The following is a 24,529-nucleotide window of genomic DNA, read 5'->3' as shown; positions in this document are numbered from 1 at the left end:
GTCATAGGAGAGGCTATCTTGGAGAAATCTTGGATAAATCTCCTATAATACCCAGCCAAGCCCAGAAAACTTTTTATTTCGCTTGGACTCTTCGGGGGTACCCAATTCATTACCGCATCCACCTTGGACGGATCCACATGAACACCATTCGCATCGATCACATGGCCTAAAAATTGTACCTCTCTAAGCCAAAAGGCACACTTTGAGAACTTTGCGTATAACTTTTCCTTGCGAAGCGTTTCTAATACATCACGTAAATGGGAAGCATGCTCTGCTTCACTACGGGAGTATATTAGAATATCGTCGATAAAAACGATTACATACTTATCAAGCATATGTCGGCACACCCGATTCATTAAATCCATAAACGCCGCTGGCGCGTTTGTCAGCCCAAAGGACATTACTAAAAACTCGTAATGTCCGTACCGCGTTCGAAACGCAGTTTTAGGCACATCCTCTTCTCGTACGCGTAGTTGGTGATAACCCGACCGCAGATCGATTTTTGAAAACCAACTCGCCCTTTGTAACTGATCAAATAGATCATCAATTCTGGGCAACGGGTATCGATTCTTCACCGTTAATTTGTTCAACTCTCGATAGTCGATGCACATTCGCATCGAACCATCTTTCTTCTTCACGAAAAGTACGGGTGCTCCCCATGGTGAAACACTGGGTCTAATAAAACCCTTAACGAGCAACTCTTGAAGTTGCGTCATCAATTCTTTCATTTCGGTTGGGGCCAACCGATAAGGAGCCTTAGCTACCGGTTTTGCACTCGGATTAAGATCTATTTTGAATTCTACTTCTCGTTCAGGCGGAAGGCCTGGTAGGTCTTCCGGAAACACATCCGGATATTCATTCACCACGTTCACATCTTCAAGCTTTGGGACACCTCGATTGGTGTCAATCACATAAGATAGATAAGCTCTACCCCCGTTCCTCACATGTTTAACAGCTTTGATTAGAGAACACAATTTCGACTTGATGACTCTATCTCCTTGAACACTTACCCGTTTCCCCCCCGAGGTTAATATATGAATGACTTTCTTTTCACATTGAATTTCAGCGTGGTTTTGGGCAAGCCAATCCATTCCTACAACTACTTTGAATTCCCCCATGTACATCGGGACAAGATCTATACTAAATTCCTCATCTTCGATTAAGATCTTACAGTTTCTACAAATATCATGTAACAAATAGCTCTTACTATCAGCAACTTCTACTTCTAAGGGTACTATCATCTTTTCAAGCTTAAACGATGGGTGGGCTAACAATTCATTAGAAATGAACGACCTACTAGCCCCGGAATCAAATAAAACATTCATCGGCATGGAATTCACCAAAAATATACCTGAAACCACGTCCGGGCTAGCTTTAGCTTCATCCGAGGTTAACTGAAACATCCTTCCGCGAGCCTTGGGGGGCTCGTCCTTCTTTCCATCTCTCTTTGCCCCTTGTTGGAGTTTCGGACATTCCGCTTTAATGTGCCCCGGTTCATTGCAATTGTAACACGCCTTTGAGTTTTCTGGGCACCTATAAAACGGATGTCCTTCTCGCCCACATTTGTAGCACCCCTTCTTTCCCGACAAACATTCACCCGAATGATGCTTCCCACACGTCTTGCAGGTCGGGATTTCACCACTTGCTTTCCCTTTCTTGCTTTGATCTTGGTGTCTTGCCTTTTTCGATGGGCTTGCGTTGGTAGGCTTCTCCGCTACCCTTTTCTCTCCCCGTTCAACCTGCCTTTTTATTTCAATTTCTCTGTCTCTTGCCCAATCAATTAGTTCATTCAGCGTTGCACACTTGGAGGGATTTACAAATTCCCGATATTCGGCCTTTAGCATAGCATGGTAACGTACAATCCTTTGCCTCTCCGTCCCCGCTATCTCCTCACAGAACTTCACCCTTTCAAGGAACTTGTTTGTTATCTCGTCAATCGTTTCATCCTTCTGTCTGAGACGCAAGAAGTCTTCCTGAATCTTATCAATTGCGGATTGTGGACTATAATATTTCAGGAATGACTCCTTGAATTCTTGCCATGTTAACGACTGTACTTTATCATCCCCCAATTCCTTCGAGTATGCATCCCACCAATCTTTTGCTCGAAATTGTAGGAGGCCCGTGGCAAACATTACTTGATCTTCCACTTCACATCTACTTCGTGTAAACACGGCTTCAGTGCTTGAAATCCACCTTTGGCAAGCTATCGGATCAACATCCCCTTTGTATGGTAAGGGATTACATGCCATGAACTCTTTGTACGTACATCTCCGTTTGCTTTTCTTCACTTGCAGTTCACTAATCATTTCTTTCAATTCTTCCACCTTAGATGTTACCATGGTATTAGCTACCTCTAATACTTGCCCCTCGACTTCCTGAGCTAGTCGGGGTATACTAGCCTCAATTGCTTTCTTTACCTCTTCCACAACCATAGTTCTTATTTCATTTCGGCGTGCTTCATCGTCGTCATTCACGTTCACTCTATCGGCCATCTACATAAAACATTCATTACATTCATTAGATTTCATTTCATACTTGCCATCGTCATATTTCAACATCATTTTTTTTTGACATTTCCCATTCATTATTCGTACTTCATGCCTTGTCGTCGTTGACAATCGCATCGTGTCGTTCTTATCTTAGACATTCTTTCATTCTTTCTATCGTAACATATGTTTCTTCTCAACATTCACATGTACTTTCCCTCGAGTCTAATTCACCTAACACATTTAATTTCATGCATTCTCGTTGTATATCGAGCTATCCTTGTTACTTGATAAGCATTATTAGAGTTTGAGGGTTTAAATTAAAGTTTTTTGTTACTACATATTCTCTAGGATCCCACCTTTAGGTACCATATTACTACATATCCTCTAGGATCCCACCCTTAGGTACCATATTACTACATATCCTCTAGGATCCCACCTTTAGGTACCATATTGCTACATATCCTCTAGGATCCCACCTTTAGGTACCATATTGCTACATATCCTCTAGGATCCCACCTTTAGGTACCATATTGCTACATATCCTCTAGGATCCCACCTTTAGGTACCATATTGCTACATATCCTCTAGGATCCCACCTTTAGGTACCATATTGCTACATATCCTCTAGGATCCCACCTTTAGGTACCATATTGCTACATATCCTCTAGGATCCCACCTTTAGGTACCATATTGCTACATATCCTCTAGGATCCCACCTTTATACGCAAACGGCTTATAAACCCCCTTATACATTATTTGACCCGTTCTAACCCCAAACTGAAACGATTCATTCCCTAACATTCAATGACATTTCGAAACTAATTATTCATACTACAAAAGAAAATTTTCAACTTTTAAAAATACTTACTTGCTTTGCGCCGCGAAACGAACACACACTTCCTCACGAGCTTTCAGTTTGAGTTCAAGCACTTGATGCTTAAATCCCTCAAACCTAGGCTCTGATACCAACTTGAAACGCCCATATTTTCACATTTGACATATAACCTAAACTTCCACTTGTGGAACCCAAATTCCTCATTTGACATATATTTTTTTTTTACAATTTTACCAAAATTTTGACATGACCCGTCCGTAATAGGTACCTTTCTCCCTGTTTTTTTTTTAACAATACCATTACTATTAATACTACGACACTTCCCAACATAATCAAAGTTAAGACCGTATATGGTTCGCCTTGAACCTTTTGTACAAACTAGACAAAGTTTAGTATCCAAACTTCCTACTAACAAACTAGACACTTACAAAATAACATTTACTAATCAAAATGGTAAGTTAACCCATCAAACAAACTACTTGGACCGGAAGCGCTTAGAGTCGACGTTTCGTGTGTGTGTTCGGTTCGCGTACGCCGCATTCAAGCAAGAGATTTACCTACATTTCATAACGGAAACATTATTAGTTCAAACACATATTACTTCGAAAATGCTTTGATTACCTATCATTGTTCAACCCGTTAACATGTCTTGTTACCTCATTAGCATCCATACTTCCATTCGGAAATATCCAATGTATCGCTTTCCGAATCGTTCATCGTGAATCATTAAAGACCATACTTTTCCATATACTTACATCATTCGACCCGTTATGAACCTTTACAATAATTCCATAGAACCAAATACCACTTTTCGTAAAACTACATTAAAGTAAATAAAGTTCATATGAACTTACCGCGATCTTGTGATGATTGTGCCTTTGAGTGACTTGCGCCTTCCTCCTTCTTTGTGCCTATATGTCATAATCCCATACTTTAGCTTTCTTTCAATATTAATTTCACAATCCTTATGGTATGTTATGGAGTTTAGTAATTACATACATCATTATCATGAGAAAGTTGCATCATCTTAACAAGTATTCATGCAAAAGCCATAACTAAATTCACTTGGGCATTTTGTCAAACACCTTGTGTGCGTATCACTAGTTTAGCATAATGTACAAGCATTTTAAGCACAACTTCCATAGTTCACTCTTTTAGTAACATAAACATACTACCATGTTAGAATCTATCATTCAAATCAAGAACATACAATTCTAAATCAATATTCATAACAATTTCATAAGTTAATCATCAAATTAACATACAAAACTTCACAATTGTTAAACATTACTTGACATGCAAGTGGGTTTTGCCCTAATCATGCTCATATTCGAAATTTAGCATCTATTGATGTCTAGACATTCATAGCAACCATTAATCATACTAAATTTTGTATTACATTCCTGAATTACACTAAACACACATAATCAAACAACATCAAATTACAAATTTCGACTTACTTGGTGTTGGATATGCTTAGATAATCACCATTCTTAGTTCATGCATCAATTTACCTTCACTTTTCCTTTTCAATTTGAGAGATTTAGGTTGTTTAGGGTTTGTGCTTCCCTGCCCTTCTTCTAATCGCACAACACACACACACACATAAGTCTGATGTGTGTGTTTTGTTTTGTGAGTTTTTATTAAATTATCTTTCTAGTTGTTCAACTTTGGTCCCTCAATTATTGAGCATTACACTTTATAGTTAAACTTTTATTTTCTTACATTCATAATTAACATATTCATAAATTTATATTTTGGGGTGTTACAAACTTTGACTCTCGCAATTTGAGTTTTGAAATTTTCAGCCTTGAGAGGTGGAAAATTTGCATCATAATCAACCGTAATTGATTCTTCAGACTTTTTCACCTCAGAAGTTGAAATTTTCTTCTCACTTTTTGGTTTCCAAACTTGTTGAAATAATGCAACCCTTTTCTTTTCAGAAACTTATTTTTCTTTTTCAAGCTTTTCATACGGAACATTCATCTTTACCGATGTGGTAGAAGATGATTGTTTTTCCATTTCAGAAACCTTTGGTTTTGAACCACTTGCTCTCATTTCAGCAACTTTCAGCTTCCATGTTTGTTGAGTTGTTGCGACTCGTTTGTAAAATTTATCATTTTTAATTACCACCTTCTTTACGGGTTCAGTTTTGACTTTTGTGTTGTCATTTTTCAAACTCTTTTTCTCAACAACCAATGAAGCTTTTTCTTTCACATCATTTTTCTTCTTTTGATTTTCAACAACATCTGTCTTAGGCTTCAAGTTGATACATTTTCGTGCAATATGCCCAACTTGATTGCATCTGAAGCATGTTCGGGTGTCAACAACCCGACTTGTGCCTTCAGACTGAGGTTGTGAAGCTTTTTCCTCAAAGAACTCTTTGTTTGATTTTGAAAAGATTTCAGGTTCTTCATTAGAAAATGAACTCGAACTGTTCACAAACACTTTCTTTTCAACAGATTTCTTGTTTTGAACATTTTTCTTCTGATAAGACTTACCCCCCTGATATCCACCCGACCAATTGTTTCGATTGTTATTAGAAAAACGTGGAGGAATAACGGGTTTCTTGTAGTAAGCTTTATCTTTTTTCAAAATTCATTTGTCTTTTTGTTTGGTTCAAACTCTTCACTTCTGTCAACTCAACTTCGATCAACTTGTAAACATTTTTCAATTTGTTGACATTTACATTCTCAATCGGAAACTCAGAATCCGAAAACAACTTATCTGAACCCAACATCTTGTACATGACAAGATTTGGTTCTTCATTTAAGTTGTTCTTGGACTTTTGTTTCGGAATGTATTTATCCAAGAAACATCCATCATCTTCATTTGAATCAGACTCTAAAACACTTTCTGCCATGCTTTTGACAATATCAGTCTGAACACTATCATCAGATGATGATGATGAGAATGTAACATCAATCGACTCTGGAAGTTTTATTTCATCTAAATTTTCATCATCATTAACCAGTCCGGACTTTTTCTTTGAGAAATTGTTTAAAACAGGTGGTGGGACTTGATGATATCCCACTCCAGTTCCGTCCGAAAATACATCTTCGCCAGCTTTGTTTTTCCCGATGGGTTTAGGAACAATGTGCTGCAGAACAAAGCTTGCGGAGTTGTAACTGGTTAATTTTAATTGGATGCGTTCATTTTCGATTTTTGCTTCTTGGAATTGAAGCTTCAGATTAGCAATTTCATCCAATTGTTTGTTTATTAACTCCTCTTTCACCCTTAACACACCCGACAATTGAACATTTTCTTTTGTTGTTTTCCCATTTCGATCATCCGAATCTTTAACCGTTCGCTTAAGCTTCTCAAAATTTTCAGTGATGTGACGATTTTCAAGAATGAGTTTTTCATTTTCTTTCTTAGTTCTTTCTATGTCACTTTTATCACTTTCAATTTTTTCAGTTTATTCTTTTGCACGATCGTTTGAAGCTTTTAGCAGTTTATCCCGGTTTAAGATTTGGTTTTCAACCTCTCTGACCCTTTTTGTCAGATCTTCAACCTTTTTGTTGTTGAGATAAGCGATAGTACTACAATCTTTGCAGTTTTTCTTGCAATTCTTGCAGTCACTTTCGCTTTTCTCTTTCTTACCTGACACTACATTTGTGTTAATCTGACTGACCTTGCCGTTTGACTCAGTTCCAGAACTAGAATCTACCTCCAGTTCTTTTGCAGCTAGAACTTTGTCTGCCATCTTCATCAGATTTTCGGCTGTGAGCTCCTGTGATGTATCTATCAATCCATCATCGATCTTCTTTTCTGCCAAGTTCACCTTTTCTTCTTTCTCTTCCACTTTTTTCTCATTTTCACCCCACCATTCTCTTTGTCTAGCTTCCTCTTCTTCAGCATATTGCTGAATGATTGCATCAACACTGAGTGAACTTGGATCGATTGCGATATTACCTTGAGGATCAAGGTAACATTCTCTATCTGGATCCCACCTTTTAGCCCTTTTTGCTTCTTTGTAAATAGTATAGATTCTGCTTACTTTTGTTTGGGCTTTCATTCTTCTGTTCACAAACTTTTCTTCTTCTGTTCTTGTATCTTTGAACGGAACAATCTTTCCTGCTGCAAATGCGTAACCAACTGCATCTTCTTCAGGCAATATCTCACTCCAGTTGTATCCCTCATCATCATGAATGACTGCTAGAGCTCTTGACTTTTCTTTATCTTTTTCTCCAATCTGCTTCAGCCTTGGAGGTTCCGATTTATTCTAATGGTAAATGGCTTTCTTATAGTAATCTTCTCGGAACGGATTAGCAGATTCATCAGTATACTCGTTTCTGCACTCTCGTTTAAAGTGACCTTTTTGTTTGCATTTGAAGCATGTCACTTTAGACTTATCGAAACCCAATTTGGTAGATGGACCACCAATTGTTTTCCTGCCAGTTAGTTCCATGAAACGCTGTGCTCGACGAACAGCACTAGCCATAGCCGAACGAATATCAATTAGCTCCATTTCTTCAGGATCTATTTGATCGTAATCTTCCTTCGTCAGGTTGATGTTACCTATCTTCCCAGCTACTAACCCTTCATATGACTCCAATACAGATGCTAAGAAAATCATCTGTTGTTTCGCCGACTCCTCACTGAAATTTTGACCATTTTTCAAGTCAACTGCAATGTTACATTGAAAGACATTCTTTGGTGCTGATTGCTGTTGGTTTGATGTGCTTGAAGATGGTCCTTGGCTTGTAGTGTTGGAAGACATTCCTCCATGAAAACCACTGTGTGAGGTTTCTTGAGTTATTGGTTGTGAACTTTCTGCAGTGAAGGCTGTTTTTGGAGATCCTGTCTTTTGAATCAAGCTCTTTGGATAATAAAGTTCCACATTTTGTTGATATAACGAGTGATTGACTTTATGTGTTTTCTTTATTTCGAGCTCATGACTCTCAAGTTTCTCTATCAGCAAATCAACTGTTAGAACATTTGGCTGGACTGTATTCTTGATCATCATTGCGAAGTATTGCCAATCCATTTCGTCTAGCAAAGAATCAAATAACTTGTCTACAAGCTCTTCTTGAGTAAACACAATCCCATGCCTGGCCAACTCTAGCTTTAGATGCCCGAAACGTTCAATCATTTTTGGAACAGACTCATTTTTAAGACATCCGAACAGATCAAATTCCTTTTTTAGTAGTTTCTTTTTGTTTTTAATGATTTCTGCAGTACCGACACATTTCTTTTGTAATTTTTCCCAAAGATCCTTTGCGTTTGAATACTCAATCAGTGAGATTATATCTTCTCTCACTGATTGGTTAATCAAAGCTATACATTTTTGTTCGGCCACAAAGTATTCAATCTCTTCACTTTCTGACATGTTCTCAAAGTCTTCTCTTCCATTGTTAAAACCATTTTTTAAGCTTTTCCAAATGGGGTACGCGAAGGCTTTCAACCATTCCTCGAATCGTTTTGCCCACCGATTATAATCTTCAATTGCTAACAGCTTTGGTGGCTTATTATATAGGTTCCATAAGCGCTTTCCACACTAAGTGCATCCGACAACGTCTTTCTCGTACTTGGAGTATTTTCATTCGTTCGGTTTGTTGAATCATCTCCACTGTTACCAGCAAACGCATACATTTCACTGAACGGGTTCATGAATTCTTCCATTGTTAAGTACCTGAGATGTTTATCAAACACTTAGAAAAATTTTGAATTTTAAAGATGTAAACACAAGAACACTTGGATCAAATGGCTCGTTCGATCGATCAGCACACACACAATCGGCTGGCTCGTTCGATCGAATGGCTCGTTCGATCGACTGACACACAAAAATGTGCAAATAGTACAATTTCTGTTCGATCGAGTGGTGTATTCGATCGGCTAGCAACAATGTTGTCCGATCGATTTGCTTGTTTAATCGACTAACACTGATGATGTCAGCAACACTTGAAAATATCTGAACGGTTATGCAAACAGAATGATGACGTCAGCAAGTATATGAATCGGCTAGGTCGTTCGACCGGCTGACATCAGCAAACATGAACAGTTTTCCATAGATTTTGATCAATTTAAACAAGTTTTAGGTTGAATCTGATTGTAAAACTTTGTAGGATTGTAATTCTAATGATTCCGAATCGATCTATAGCAGTTTTTGTCAAATTTTAACCGTAAAATCACTATGAATTTTAAGTTTTTCTGATTTTAAGATGTAAAAGTGAAAAATAAAACTAGATCTGAGAAGAGAATAGAAGAATCGGTCAAATTTCCGATGAAATTTGAGTTGAAACGGTAGATATAAAAAATTTCCGGTGAAATTTGTCTCTGAAACAATAAACACGGCTTGAATTCCGGTGGATTCGTCTCTAAATCAACAAGAATGACTTGAATTCCGGTGAATTCGTCTTTGAATCAATAAGCACAGCTCAAATTCCGGTGAATTTGTCTTTGTAGGTCTCGATTCAGCTTCCTATAGCTCTGATACCACTTGTTGGTCCCTCGGATGGGATCTTCTTGTTCGTAAACGTAGTTGAATCGTAAGTGATTAATGCGCGGAATTCATGTAATCACATAGCAGATATACAAAGACAATATTCTACTCTGAATCACCGTCTGATATTCTATTGAATGATGTGAAAGTGTACAGGAACAAGAAAGAACTCAGACTCACAAAAGGTAGCTAGAAAGTGAAAGTGTCAAAAAGGTTCTAAATAAACTGACCTAACAGCTATTTATAGGCAAGGACAGAATAAGAGAGTGCTGGCCGATCGGCTGGGCTAGCCGATCGGCTGACAATGCTAACCGATCGAACAGCCTGTTCGATCGGCCGGGCTGTCCGATCGGCTGGGCTAGCCGATCGGCTGGCAGCATGAGCACTTAACAAAAACTTCACCGTATTTTTTCCTGCTTTACATACAAACATACAAAACATATACACAACTATACAAAACATATTGCACTAACACCAGGAAAAGTGCCGTGAAGCACTACAAGCTTAAGAAAGTGGCTCATGATAAAATAAAGAAACATGTTTTGTAAAATAAAAGATTTCCCAGTGAAATCAAATGATTGTAAATTACCGGGGTTTTATCCCTAAATTATGTAAACAGGCAGTTTTAAATATTGAAAGATCCTGTTTTAAAAGACTTCCGCTGTCGCCTAAATTAAATACCACAGGATTTCTGTCCCGCGGCTCCTGAAACGCGTCAAACCGGGTCGGGGGCCGTGACATCCACTGTGTCTGCTATGACTTCTGCTATTACTGGTCCGGTGCTTCCACCACCTCCTCCAAGGATGCAATCTTCTTCGCAACCTCAGGATATTATCCCTACTCGGAATATTCAGGGATCTGCTCCGATTTTAGCTTCAAATGATGAAATTCTAACCTTGTTTGGAAGTGTGCAGGAACAAATGAGGCAACAACAGGAGACAAACCAAATGCTGTTAAGAGAGATACAACTCTTAAAAGCTGGCTCAAGCAGATCCACCGAAGATATCGTCACTCCTCTACAACCTAGAGCTTTGAACTTTAGTTCAGCTGTGTATACTGAGGATAATAGGGGGAATATTGTGCCTAGCCTTCCTTAGCATCATACTCCTAAAATACCCTCCTCGGTTGGGATGTCAACCGTGAGGAGCTCAGGATATGCTTCAGGATATGGGCAGAATCCTCCGACTGGTAACGTGCCTAATAATAATAATACTTTTGCCACTAACAGTGTTGGATCTTTGCAGGATGCAGCTGTGACATCAGCATTATCCAGGTAGCTTCAGAAGCTAAAGGATATGATATCCAGTGTACCTGGGGTGGTTCAGCCAATTCCTGAAGTATCCCAGGATAGCCACAGGATATCTCGATTCGTACGTCCTATTTGTGATGCTGAAATCCCAAAAAGATTCCAGACCCCAAACATGAAGCTTTATGATGGAACTACGGATCCTGAAGAGCATATTGCCCAGTATAGGGAGAGAATGGAGATCAACCCTATCCCTCCGGAGCTCAAGGAAGCTTGCTTGTGCAAGGGTTTTGGTTCTACCTTAACAGGATCAGCCTTGAAATAGCTCCTAAATGTTCCTCCTCATTCAATTACATCATTTGCTCACTTAGTGAATTTATTTAATAGGCAGTTTTCTTGTAGTAGAAGCTTTGAAAAACTAACAAGTGACCTTTACAGGATAACACAGGGGCCTCAAGAGTCCCTAAGGGATTATGTAAACAAGTTCAGTAGGGAATCTTTAGACATCCCGCATCTTGATGTTGCAACAGCTGTGCAAGCTTTCAAGATGGGGCTGCAAAAAGATTCTCAATTTTACCAAGACCTTGTAATGAACCCATGCAGGAACTTGGACGAAGCTCGAAACAGGGCCCTAAGATATATTCGGTTGGAGGATGACAAAAAGATGCAAGAGAGGATGAATGCATCCTCAACATACGAATCGACTAACAGGAAGTCAGAATCCTCGTACAAACCATACCGCTCTAAGCCATATGGTAGAAATGATAACAAGAGAGTGAATGCAGTTGAAGACGAGGATCCTGAAGAATATCCTGAACTATCTGAATATTGCTTTTCTGTTAACATTCCTGAACTAATGTATGCCATGCAGGGTTTAGGAGACAAGGCTAGGTGGCCTCGAAAGAATCAACAAAAAGCTGATTGGAAAGATAAGTCAAAATGGTGTGCCTTCCACGAAGATTTCGGACACGTGACTGAGGATTGCATTGCCCTAAGGAAAGAAATAAGCTACCTTTTGAGCAAGGGGTATCTGAAAGATCTCTTAGGAAGAAAGAAGAATAAAGGTCAGTATACTGAGAAGGATCCTGAACGAGCAGCCTCACCTCCCGCGGACGCCAAGATAATAAACTTCATTTCGGGAGGATCAGACATTTGTGGGACTTCATATTCGGCAGCAAAAAGACATGCAAAAGAAGCTAAGGCTGAGAGGGGAGACAAACCTGTCAGGATGACTACCCTCACAACTGACAAGATGATCACATTTGATGCTGATGATAGGGATACTGTCCAGGATCCTCATCATGATTCTCTGGTAATAACGTTATATGTGGCTAACCATTTTGTACGCAGGATATTGGTTGATAATGGCAGCTCCGTCAATATAATCCAACTAGAGACTCTGAAGAGAATGAATGTGTCTCCGATGGATATCACTTCAAAGTCCACCGTGCTTGTTGGGTTCAGTGGAGAGGCTAGGAACACCGTGGGAGAGATAAAGTTACCGGTATATGTTGAAGGAGTCAACTCGATACAACGTTTCTGTGTAATGGATTCTCTATCCTGTTATAACATCATACTGGGAAGACCCTGGATTCATGATATGAAGGTCGTACCATCAACATATCACCAATGCATAAAGATCCCTACCCCTTGGGGAGTTGTCAAAGTCGATAGTGATCAGCAGGTGGCGAAAGAATGTTACTCATCCTCAATGAAATCCTCGACCAAACCAAGTGCAACATAGCAATTAAAGATGTGGGCCCAGGATATCGTGGAGGATTCAGAGCAGGATGTGAAGAAAGTTATCCTGGATCAGGATAATCCTGATATCTCGGTGCTCGTAGGAACCAATATCCCTCAGGATATTGAAGATCAATTAACTAACTTTTTGAAATGCAGGATGTCAACATTCGCATGGAAGCATGAGGATATGACAGGTATATCCAAAGACATTATTACTCACAAGCTTGGAATTGACAGGTCATTCAATCCTATACAACAAAAGAGAAGGAAGTTCGCCCCTGAACGAAATGCAATTATCCAAGAGGAAGTTGAAAGATTATTGAAGTCCAAGATGATCAGAGAAGTCAAATTCCCTAGATGGCTAGCAAATGTGGTAGTGGTTCAAAAGAAGAATGGGAAGTGGAGAGTTTGTGTAGACTACACAGACCTGAACAAAGCTTGTCCAAAAGACCCGTTCCCTCTTCCACATATCGACTCAATGGTGGATGCTACTACCGGGCATGAAATGTTGACTTTCATGGATGCATCCTCAGGATTTCAGTAGATTCAAAAGGAACCTTCTGACCAGGAAGATACTGCCTTCATGACACCAACAGGTATTTATTGTTATACTGCTATGCCTTTTGGTTTGAAAAATGCAGGTGCAACATACCAGAGATTGGTAAATATGATGTTTAAAGACAAGCTTGGGGACACCATGGAGGTATACATTGATGATATGGTGGTAAAATCAAAGAGAGCCCAGGATCACCTCCAGGATATTAAGGGAGCATTTGATATTTTGGACCAGTATAACATGAAGCTAAATCCTGCTAAGTGCCATTTCGGAGTAGGGGCAGGAAAATTCCTAGGGTATATGGTGACCAAAAGAGGAATAGAGGCGAGCCCGGAGCAGATTAAAGCCATCTTGGATATTAAATCACCTTCAAATATGAAAGACGTTCAGCGATTAACAGGGAGAGTGGCAGCACTAAACCGATTTATTTCAAGATCCTCAGAAAAATGCAAAGAGTTCTATGATATCCTGAAAAAGAATAAGAAATTTGAATGGGGTGAGAAGCATGAAGCAGCCCTGCAGGATTTGAAGCAGTATCTTTCAACCGCACCTCTATTGATGAAGCCTGAGGATGGTGAACCATTATCCCTGTATCTTGCAGTGTCAGGGAATGAAGTAAGTGCAGTCCTTGTAAAGGATCACGAAGGTCAGCAGTATCATGTTTATTATGTTAGCAAAAGTTTATTAAATGCTGAAACTAGATATTCTCACCTAGAAAAGTTAATATTGGCTCTAGTTATGGCATCAACAAAGCTTAGACATTACTTTGAGACACATAGGATTCATGTTAAAACTAATTATCCTGTTAAAAATGTGCTTAGGAAACCAGAAATGTCCGGTAGGATGGCTAAGTGGTCGGTAAAGTTGAGTGCTTATGATCTAATATATGAACCTAGAAATGCCATAAAGTCCCAGGCTTTAGCTGACTTTGTGGCTGATTTCAGTAGTGACATTCAGGATGAGGTAGACCTAGAAGTCCAGCAATTAGGAGAATCCTCAGGATCATGGATATTATATACTGATGGTGCATCTAATGTAAGAGGAGTAGGTTTGGGAATACTACTAAAATCGCCACAGGGGGGCATATTACCCCAGGCTATTAGGTGTGAATTCCCTGCTACCAATAACGAAGCAGAATATGAGGCTTTGATTGCAGGATTGGAATTGGCTAAGAAGATGAGTATTAAGAATTTGCAAGTATATGTTGATTCCTTGTTAATTACCAATCATTTTAACGGATCCTATGCAGTTAAGGGTGAGAAGTTAATCGAATACCTCGGTATTCTCAAAAAATTAGCAGGATATTTCGATATTTTTACACTTAAACAGGTACCAAGGGAGGATAATGCTGAAGTAGATGCCTTGGCAAATCTGGGATCATCGATCAGGATACTAGATGGGACCCAAATACCAATATTACATATCTTGTATCCTGCAACGAATCCTCAGGATAAAGAAGTAGCAGGTATTCAGGATCCTGGAGTAGAGTATCTGAGAAGAATCCTACATCCTGGATGACTCCAATCATGAGATATCTCAAAGAAGGACATATCCCCGAAGATGAAAATCCTAAGGCATTTAGGATGAAGGTATCACGATTCACTATTATAAACAATGTTTTATACAGGAAATCTCTTGCAGGACCGTATTTGAGGTGCTTAGCGGACCCTGAAGCTAAAGAAGTGCTTCAGGATATACATGAAGGGGATTGTGGTAACCACACTGGGGGCAGGTCACTGTTCTCCAAAGTATTAAGGACATGATATTATTGGCCAACGATGAGGAAAGATGCTGCAGAATATGCTCAAAGATGTGATGCATGTCAAAGGCATAGTAACATACTACATCAACCAGCTGAACCACTATATCCTATAGCATCCCCCTGGCCGTTCATGAAATGGGGGATGGATATAGTAGGGAAGTTACCGAAAGCTCCGGGAGGAAAAGTCTTTATGCTAGCAATGACGGATTATTTCTCTAAGTGGGTTGAAGCTGAAGCATTTGTCCAAGTTAGAGACCAAGAAGTAGTATCCTTCATAAAGAGGAATATCCTAACCAGGTTTGGGGTACCAGCTGAAATCATCTGTGATAACGGGTCCCAGTTTATAAGCAAGAGGACTACTGACTTTTGCAAGAATTGGGGGATCAAAATGATCACGTCTACTCCGGTGCATCCTCAAGCAAATGGACAAGCAGAATCCTCAAACAAGATAATTGTCAATAACTTAAAGAAGAGACTTGGAGCCAAAAAAGGAAGATGGGCAGAAGAATTACCCTTTGTTTTATGGGCTGATAGGACGACGGTAAAAAATGCGACAGGCCAGACCCCATTTTCCTTGGTATTTGGAGCAGAAGCAATGATTCCAACAGAAATGACGATACCTACTGCAAGATCTATCCTACAGGATCCTGAACGGAATCCTGAGGCTTTATGTCAAGATTTGGATACTATAGATGAAAAAAGGGATGCAGCAAAGTTAAGGATGGCAGCATATCAACAAAGAATATCCAGGGCATATAACAAGAATATAAGAACTAGGAGATTTCGAGTTGGTGATTGGGTGCTGAGAAAGGCTTTTCAAAATACCACTAATCCTGTCGATGGCAAGCTAGCTCCAAAATGGGAAGTGTTTTGGTCAAAAATCACACAAGGATAATGTAACCAAACTTTATGTAAACGGGGTATGATGCTTGGTTAATTATGAAAGTAAAGGATCACTTCTGTGATAAAAGATGCAAAGACACAATGATTTATACGAGGAAAAAGCCCTTGATCAATGTATGATCTCCGGCATAAAAAACCTCGGGTGATGGCAACTACCGATCACCAACTTCAATATAATAAAAATGTAGTTACAACTTCGGATAGTAATGAGCTGAGTACAAGGATCACTGAGTGTCTAAGTGTTTGAGAGTTGTGTCGTATGTCGTGTGTGTTCTTCCGAATGAGGAAGAAGGGTATTTATACAAGTGTAGGTGACTTATTTTAGGTAAAAATGACTAATTATCAGCTCATTACCCCTTTAGAAATAAAGACAATCTAGCCTAAATTGCTGCCCATGAATCAAGCCATGTTTCCATATCCTGTGCAACGTCTTTCTTCAATTAAGCTCTTGCCATAATTGTGAAGACGCGTCCCTGGATCATGATGCCTAGAGTATATCCTGCTAGATATTCCTGCAAAAATAACATTGCATTAAGCGAAGATGATCGTTAATATGAGGATCCTATAATGTCCCATGATCCTGATCCTGAAGTCCTGCTGAGGATCACTGTCTGCCAAAGAAACAAGGATCACTGGTTAGGATCACGTGTAAGGATCACCCTATAATAAAAATCCAGCCCTAACAATTGCCCCCAAAATATAAGGAGTTAATTGTAAATAGATGAGTTATATTTTGTTTTGATCTTATCTCTAACGGGCGATTCCGAATAACTAGCCGTTACACATGGACTAGCCGTTGTGATAATTACGTCACAGATGTGACAATCCCTGCAAATCATCATTATAAATAGGAGATAGGGTTAGGATCATTCTGCATTTAAATTCGAGATATCTTCCCTTTATAATCGCTACCGAAGACTGATCAGGTATCCTCTTCTTCTATCTTTCCCTTCTTCCTTCTCTTTGCTCTGTTTTTCGTTTCTACTTTGTTTCCGTCTTGTCATAAACATGTTGCTCCGGAATTCTCCACACAAGGATTCTAAGAAGGATAGTCCCTTAAAAAGCCAGGGGATTATCAAGGATTCTCCTACGGAGAGGTGTTGTTTTACTGATGTTCACATAGACAGAATTCGTCATTGTTTTCCGGCGAATGCGGTTTTCAAGTCCTTCACACCTACCGCTCTGAGTGATTCTGTTTCGGATACCTGGGTGGCTTTTCCTGCTACTCCATTCACCATAGGGTATTCATATCCTTTTCCATCCTTTACCCAATCCTTCTTTTCTTTAACCGGCATCTCTTATATCCAAGCTATGCCGATGATCTGGAGGGTTCTGTATACCTTCGAAAGGATCATTGAGCAGAGAGGGATTGATCTGGGGATGACGGAGTTGGCCGAGTTTTACGATCTTACCACTTTTGGCTCTTACCGGTATCTGCTGAAACGGAAAGCCGGGGAGGATCACCCTGTCTTCAAGGTCACCAAGAATGATACAAACTGGAAGCGTCGTTTTTTCTTTGTTAGAAGGGATTCCATCCCGGATGGGAAGGATCTGCCCAAAGAATGGGCCACTCATGGTAGGATAGAGGATCCTCGAAGGATCACTATCAGCCTTGTCTCATATAATGAGGATCACTAATATCTCTTTTTATTTCTTGTGCAGCTATATCCATTGCTCATCTGAAATTAAGCCCTGCTGCAAAAGAGAGAGTTCTAGCTTTTAAAAAGCTTAGTCCTGAAGTCAGAAGTTTCCAGGTCACCGTCCAAGATTCTCAAGAAGTATCCTCTGCATCTGCCACTATGTCAAGTAAGTATCCTTACAGAAAATAAATTATATGTAGGATTGTTTGATTAATAAAGCAACTTATCTTGTTTTTTTTGATTGTGTAGGTGCCGGAAAGTCTGCCAGGTCTGTCAAATCTGCTTCTAAATTTGGGTTAAGTGATCTTGCCAATGTTACTGTTAGGGCTGGATTTTTATTATAGGTGATCCCTACACATGATCCTAACCAGTGATCCTTGTTTCTTTGGCAGACAGTGATCCTCAGCAGAACTTCAGGATCAGGATCATGGGACATTATGGTGATCCTCATACTAACGGCCACTTCCGCTTAATACAATATTGTTTTGCAGGAACATCTAGCAGGATATGCTCTAGACATCATGATCCAGGGACGCGTCTTCACAAATATGGCAAGAGCTTAATTGAAGATAGACGTTGCACAGGATATGGAAACTTGGCTTAATTTATGGGCGGCTATTTAGGCTAGATTGTATCTCATTTCTAAAGGGGTAATGAGCTGAATATTAGTTTAGTTACCTAAAATAAGTCACCTACACTTGTATAAATACCACTCTTCCTCATTCGGAAGAACACACACGACATACAACGCAACTCTCACACACTTAGACACCAAAAGCAATAGTGATCCTTGTACTCAGCTCATTATCATCCAAAGTTGTAATCATTTTTTTGTTATATTGAAGTTGGTGATCGGTAGTTGCCATCACCCGAGGTTTTTTATGCCGGAGATCATTCATTGATCAAGGGCTTTTTCCTCGTATAAATCATCGTGTCTTTGCATCTTTATCACAGAAATGATCCTTTACTTTCATAATTAACCAAGAATCATACCCTGTTTTCATAAAGTTTGGTTACATTATCCTTGTGTGATTTTTGACCAAAACAGTTTGGCGCCCACCGTGGGGCAATTGGTGCTTCATTCATAAGAAAAATCTTTTGTTCGAAATCATTTGAAGGAATTACATGGCTTCATCATTGAAGAACACGTCCACGGCGATGTCTGCAGTCACCTCATCACAGATCACCTTGCCTCCTCCACCGGCAGGATCTCAGAAAAATACTGAGAAGAGATCAACTCCCACCTTCTCTAAACCTCTATCTTCTTCTGCTATGAATTCTTCTATTCCCAGTACTAGTGATGTATTTGCTTTAATTTTGCAGATGAAGGATCGTATGCAGCGGCAAGATGAAACTAACGAAAGGATCCTCAGGGAAATTGGAGATCTCAAAAGACAAAAGAAAGCGGCAGAGGATCATTCTCCACTGATGCCCAAATCCTTGAGCTTTGATACTCCAATGATCACTTCCCAGCCATCGGGGATCCCGAACGTGCAAATCATAGGGGAGTCAAGAGGATCACATCTCAACTCGGCAGCAATGACTCAGACATCAGACTCACATTTTCAGCCTGTAGGATCCTATCCTCAATACATGGGATCCTTTATGAATCCGGGAGCCTATCCAGGGGCACAGCAGTTTCAAGGATCCTACTTTGTTCCAGGATCATTCCAGGGCCAGGGATCCTCCTTTGTTCCAGGATCATCCCAGGTCCACGGATCCTCCTTCGTTCCAGGATCATCCCAGATACCAGGATCCTTACAGATGCCAGGATCCCTAAAAAGTTTGCAAACAGGAATTCTAGATGTCCATCAAGGGGACTTCATTCCAATGCAGACCATTGCTTCCACTGGTCCCTCCATTGTTCCAGAACCCCAACAATATGGATTGCCTAACTTGAACCCAATGGGAGGTAACACTTTAAACAATTATTCTACCACTAACCATGGATCCATGCAGGATACAGGTACCAATCATGCTATGGCCAGGGAGTTGCAGAAGCTAAAAGATATGATCTCAAGTGTTCCAGGGGTAGTCAAGCCTATCCCAGAGATTGCGGATGGAAGCCACAAGGTATCCCGTTTTGCACCACCAATTTGTGATGCAGAGGTACCCAAAAGGTTCCATATCCCTACCATGAAGTTGTATGATGGCACAACGGATCCAGAGGAGCATATAGCACAATACAGGGAGAGGATGGAGATCAATCCTATCCCAGAAAAATTGAAGGAAGCATGCCTATGTAAAGGATTTGGATCCACTCTTACTGGATCAGCTCTTAAGTGGCTGCTAAGTCTTCCCCCTTACTCTATTACTTCATATGCCAATTTAGTTAATTTATTCAATAACCAATTCTCTTGTAGTAGAAAATTTGAAAAATTAACTAGTGATTTGTACAGGATAACTCAAAATCATAATGAATCATTAAGGGATTATATAACTAAATTTAGTAAAGAATCCTTGGACATTCCCAACTTGGATATGGCTACGGCTGTTGAAGCCTTCAAAATGGGACTGCTTAAGGATTCATTATTCTATGATGATCTTGTTATGACACCATGCAGGAATTTAGATGAAGTAAGAACTCGAGCACTCAGGTTTATCCGGCTAGAGGATGACAAGAGGATCCAGGAAAGACAAGTAGGATCCTCAAAACAAGATAAGCAAGGATCCTCCTTCAAAAGCAACAAGTTCAAATCCTACCATAGAAATGAGAACAAGAATGTGCATGCTGTAGACCAAGAAGAGGATGATGAAGAATATCCTCCAATCTCAGAATATTGTTTTTCCGTTGATAATCATGAACTAATCCTTGCAATGCAGAATCTAGGTGAGAAAGCTAGGTGGCCCAGGAAGAATGATAAACCATCCGGGACTAAAGACAAGTCCAAATGGTGTGCATACCATGAGGATTTCGGGCATCTAACTGAAGATTGCATAGCCTTAAGAAAAGAAATTGGATACCTGCTAAGCAAGGGGCATCTAAAAGAATTGTTGGGGAGAAAAAAGCAAAGGACCCAGGATCCTGAAAGGATCCCTGAAAAGGCTCCAGCACCTCCGGCAAACGCACAAGTGATTAACTTTATATCCGGAGGATCAGACATCTGTGGTACATCCTTTTCAGCGGCCAAAAGACATGCGAAAGAATCAAAAATGGATAATGGAGAAAGGCCTATTAGAACCTCAAGTGTCTCAGAAGGGAAGATGATAACATTTGATGAGGATGATCGCATTAACATTCAGGATCCTCACCATGATAGTTTAGTTATCACTCTCTTTATCTCTAACCATTTTGTCCGCAGGATCCTTATTGACGGAGGGAGCTCAGTGAACATTATCCAGCTTGATGTCTTGAAGAAGATGGGAATCCCAGAATCAGACATCACACCAAGATCCTCCGTGCTTGTAGGATTCAGTGGGGAAACGAAGAAAACTCTGGGGCACATCAAACTCCCAATCTACGTGGAAGGATTACATAATTACCAAAAATTTTGTGTTATTGACTGTTTATCTTGTTGCAACGTTATCCTTGGCAGGCCTTGGATACATGATATGAAAGCAGTCCCATCTACCTACCATCAATGTGTGAAGCTCCCTAGCCCATGGGGAATAATCAAGATCGATAGTGACCAGCAGGAGGCTAAGGATTGTTATACCTCATCTATGAAGCCAACCTCGAAGCCAAGGGAGCAATAGCAATTACAGTATCCTCCAAGGAATGTCTTGGAGGCAAGGGAACAAGATGTAGATGAAATCCTCTTGGATCCTAGTGATCCTGAATCAAAAATCTATATCGGATCAGGGATCCTTGGCAAGATGAAAGAAGACATGATATCCTTCCTCAAAAGAAGAAAATCTACCTTTGCTTGGAAACATGAAGATATGACAGGTATATCTAAGGATATTATTACCCACAAACTTGGCATTGACAGGTCTATCAAACCAATCCATCAAAAAAGGAGGAAGTTTGCACCAGAAAGGAATGCCATTATCCAAGAAGAAGTAGAGAGACTACTTCGAGCAGGAATGATCAGAGAGGTAAAGTATCCAAAATGGTTAGCCAATGTGGTTGTTGTCCAAAAGAAAAACGGAAAGTGGAGGGTATGTGTCGACTTCACTGATCTGAACAAGGCATGTCCCAAGGATCCTTTCCCACTACCCCACATTGACTCGATGGTGGATGCAACAGCGGGGCATGAACTGTTGACCTTTATGGATGCATCATCTGGGTTCCAACAAATCCAGATGGAACCATCTGACCAAGAGGATACAGCCTTTATGACCCCAACCGGTTTATATTGTTATATTGCCATGCCTTTTGGACTAAGAAATGCAGGTGCAACATATCAAAGGCTGGTAAATATGATGTTCAAAGATCAAATTGGAAAAACTATGGAGGTATACATAGATGATATGGTGGTCAAGTCAAAGAAAGCTGAGGATCACCTAAGGGACTTAGAAGAAGCATTCGATATCCTTGATAATTACAACATGAAACTTAATCCTTCAAAATGTCATTTTGGTGTTAAGGCAGGAAAGTTCTTAGGATACATGGTAACCCAGAGGGGCATTGAAGCAAGCCCGGAACAAATCAAAGCATTAATAAATATCAAATCTCCTGCCAATGCCAAGGATGTTCAAAGACTGACAGGCAGGATAGCAGCTTTGAACAGGTTCATATCGAAATCCTCAGAGAAATGCAGAGAATTTTACGATATCCTAAGGAAGAATAAGAAGTTCGAATGGACTGAGAAGCATGAGAATGCTTTACAAGCCCTAAAAGAGTATATGTCCTCAGCACCAGCATTAGCAAAACCGGAAAAAGGAGATGCATTATCCTTATATCTGGCGGTATCCTCAACCGCTGTAAGTGCTGTCCTTGTTAAGGATCACGAAGGTACACAATATCCTGTCTACTATGTAAGTAAAAGTCTACTTGATGCCGAATCCAGGTACTCACACCTCGAAAAACTCATCCTTGCATTAATCATGGCATCGACTAAGTTAAGACATTATTTTGAAACCCATACTATTGTTGTTAGAACTAATTTTCCAATTAAGAATGTCCTCAGGAAACCAGATATGTCAGGGAGAATGGCTAAGTGGGCAGTAAAGCTTAGTGCCCATGATATAAGATACGAACCAAGAACAGCTATTAAATCTTAAGCACTAGCTGACTTTGTGGCTGATTTCAGTAGTGATCTACAAAAAGAAGCAGAATTGGAGGTCCAGCAGCTGGATGAGACCAAGGATCCTTGGATACTACACACTGACGGATCCTCAAATATCAAAGGCACAGGGCTAGGGATCCTACTAAAATCGCCACAGGGGGACATAATACCCCACTCCATAGCCTGTGAGTTCCAAGCAACTAACAATGAGGCTGAATATGAAGCCTTAATTGCTGGCTTACAAATTGCTAAGGATATGGGGGTAAAGTATCTTAAAGTATATGTAGATTCATTATTGATCAGTAATCACTTTAACGGATCCTATGCTGTTAAAGGTGAAAAACTAACCAAATATTTAGAGATAGTCAAAGAATTGGCACTCTCTTTTGTTTCTTTCAGCATGACACAGGTACCAAGGGAGGAGAACACAGGGGCTGATGCATTGGCCAACCTAGGATCATCCTTGAAGATTCCAGAGGATATAAGTATCCCTATCATCCATATCCTGGCTCCTGCTATTGAAAATCAGGTGGCCATGGAAATAGAAGAGGATACTGCAATGATCCCTAGTGAAGAAGCCCAATCTTATTCAGGATCATGGATCTCACCAATCGTGAGATACTTGCAACATGGGGAGATTCCGACGGGAGAAAATCCTAGAGCTTTCAGGATTAAGGTATCTCAATTTACAACTTTGAATAATGTATTATATAAGCGATCTCTTGCAGGACCATATTTGAGATGTATCGAGGATCCTGAAATCGAGGAAGTGTTGAAAGATTTCCATGAAGGGGATTGCGGAAACCACACTGGGGGCAGGGCATTATTCTCAAGGATCCTTAGAACAGGATACTACTGGCCAACCATGAAAAGGGATGCTGTAGAGTATGCTAAGAAATGTGATCCTTGCCAAAGGCATAGCAATATCCTCCATCAGCCAGCTGAATTTTTACACCCAATACCATCCTCTTGGCCATTCATGAGATGGGGAATGGATATAGTTGGCAAGCTCCCTAAAGCACCTGGTGGAAAAGTATTTATGCTTGCCATGACTGACTATTTTTCCAAGTGGATAGAAGCTGAAGCCTTCGCTCAAGTCAGAGAAAAAGAAGTCATATCCTTCATTAAAAGAAACATTATAACTAGATTTGGCATTCCCTCTGAAATTGTATGTGATAATGGCTCCCAATTCATTGGAAGCAGAACCACTAACTTTTGTGACAGTTGGGGAATCAAGATGATAACATCAACACCAGTTCATCCACAAGCCAATGGTCAAGCAGAATCATCCAACAAGATCATCATCAACAATCTGAAGAAGAAGCTAGGATCCAAGAAAGGAAAATGGGCAGAGGAGTTACCTTATGTGCTATGGGCTGATAGGACAACTCCCAAGAATGCCACTGGTCAAACACCTTTCTCTTTAGTATTTGGGGCAGAAGCAGTGATCCCAACAGAGATGGTGATCCCAACTGCTAGAACAATTGCTCGTGATCCTGAAGAAAATGTTGCAATCCTAGCTCAGGATTTGGATACTATTGAGGAAATCAGGGATCTAGCTAGAATAAGGATGGCAAGCTACCAACAAAGAATGGCTGGTACCTACAACAAAAATGTCAGGATAAGGAAGTTCCAAGTCGGAGATATGGTGTTGAGAAAAGCATTTCAAAATACTATCAATCCTGCTGACGGGAAGCTAGCACCAAGATGGGAAGGTCCTTACTTGATTGAAGCTGAAG

The 24,529-nt window shown here is 40.1% G+C and overlaps 1 protein-coding gene across 1 annotated transcript in view; it reads right to left on the bottom strand.

Moving 5' to 3' along the window:
- Positions 1 to 4,910, bottom strand: part of LOC118484998 — a 33,809-nt gene extending 28,899 nt beyond the window's left edge. Inside the window, exons 1-3 of the mRNA XM_035981193.1 lie at positions 4,785 to 4,910; positions 4,179 to 4,235; positions 1,352 to 2,492 (exon numbers count right to left, since the gene is read on the bottom strand). Coding sequence (XP_035837086.1) covers positions 1,352 to 2,492 — 1,141 coding nt within the window. The 5' untranslated portion in view covers positions 4,179 to 4,235; positions 4,785 to 4,910. The remainder of the gene's footprint in view (positions 1 to 1,351; positions 2,493 to 4,178; positions 4,236 to 4,784) is intronic.
- Between the last annotated feature and the right edge of the window lie 19,619 nt (positions 4,911 to 24,529).

Source organism: Helianthus annuus, chromosome 2 (genome assembly GCF_002127325.2).
Source record: "Helianthus annuus cultivar XRQ/B chromosome 2, HanXRQr2.0-SUNRISE, whole genome shotgun sequence".
In the NCBI taxonomy this organism is placed as follows: Eukaryota; Viridiplantae; Streptophyta; class Magnoliopsida; order Asterales; family Asteraceae; genus Helianthus; species Helianthus annuus.
The sequence above is the reverse complement of the archived record's forward strand: the minus strand, read 5'-3'. Positions and strand labels throughout refer to the sequence as shown.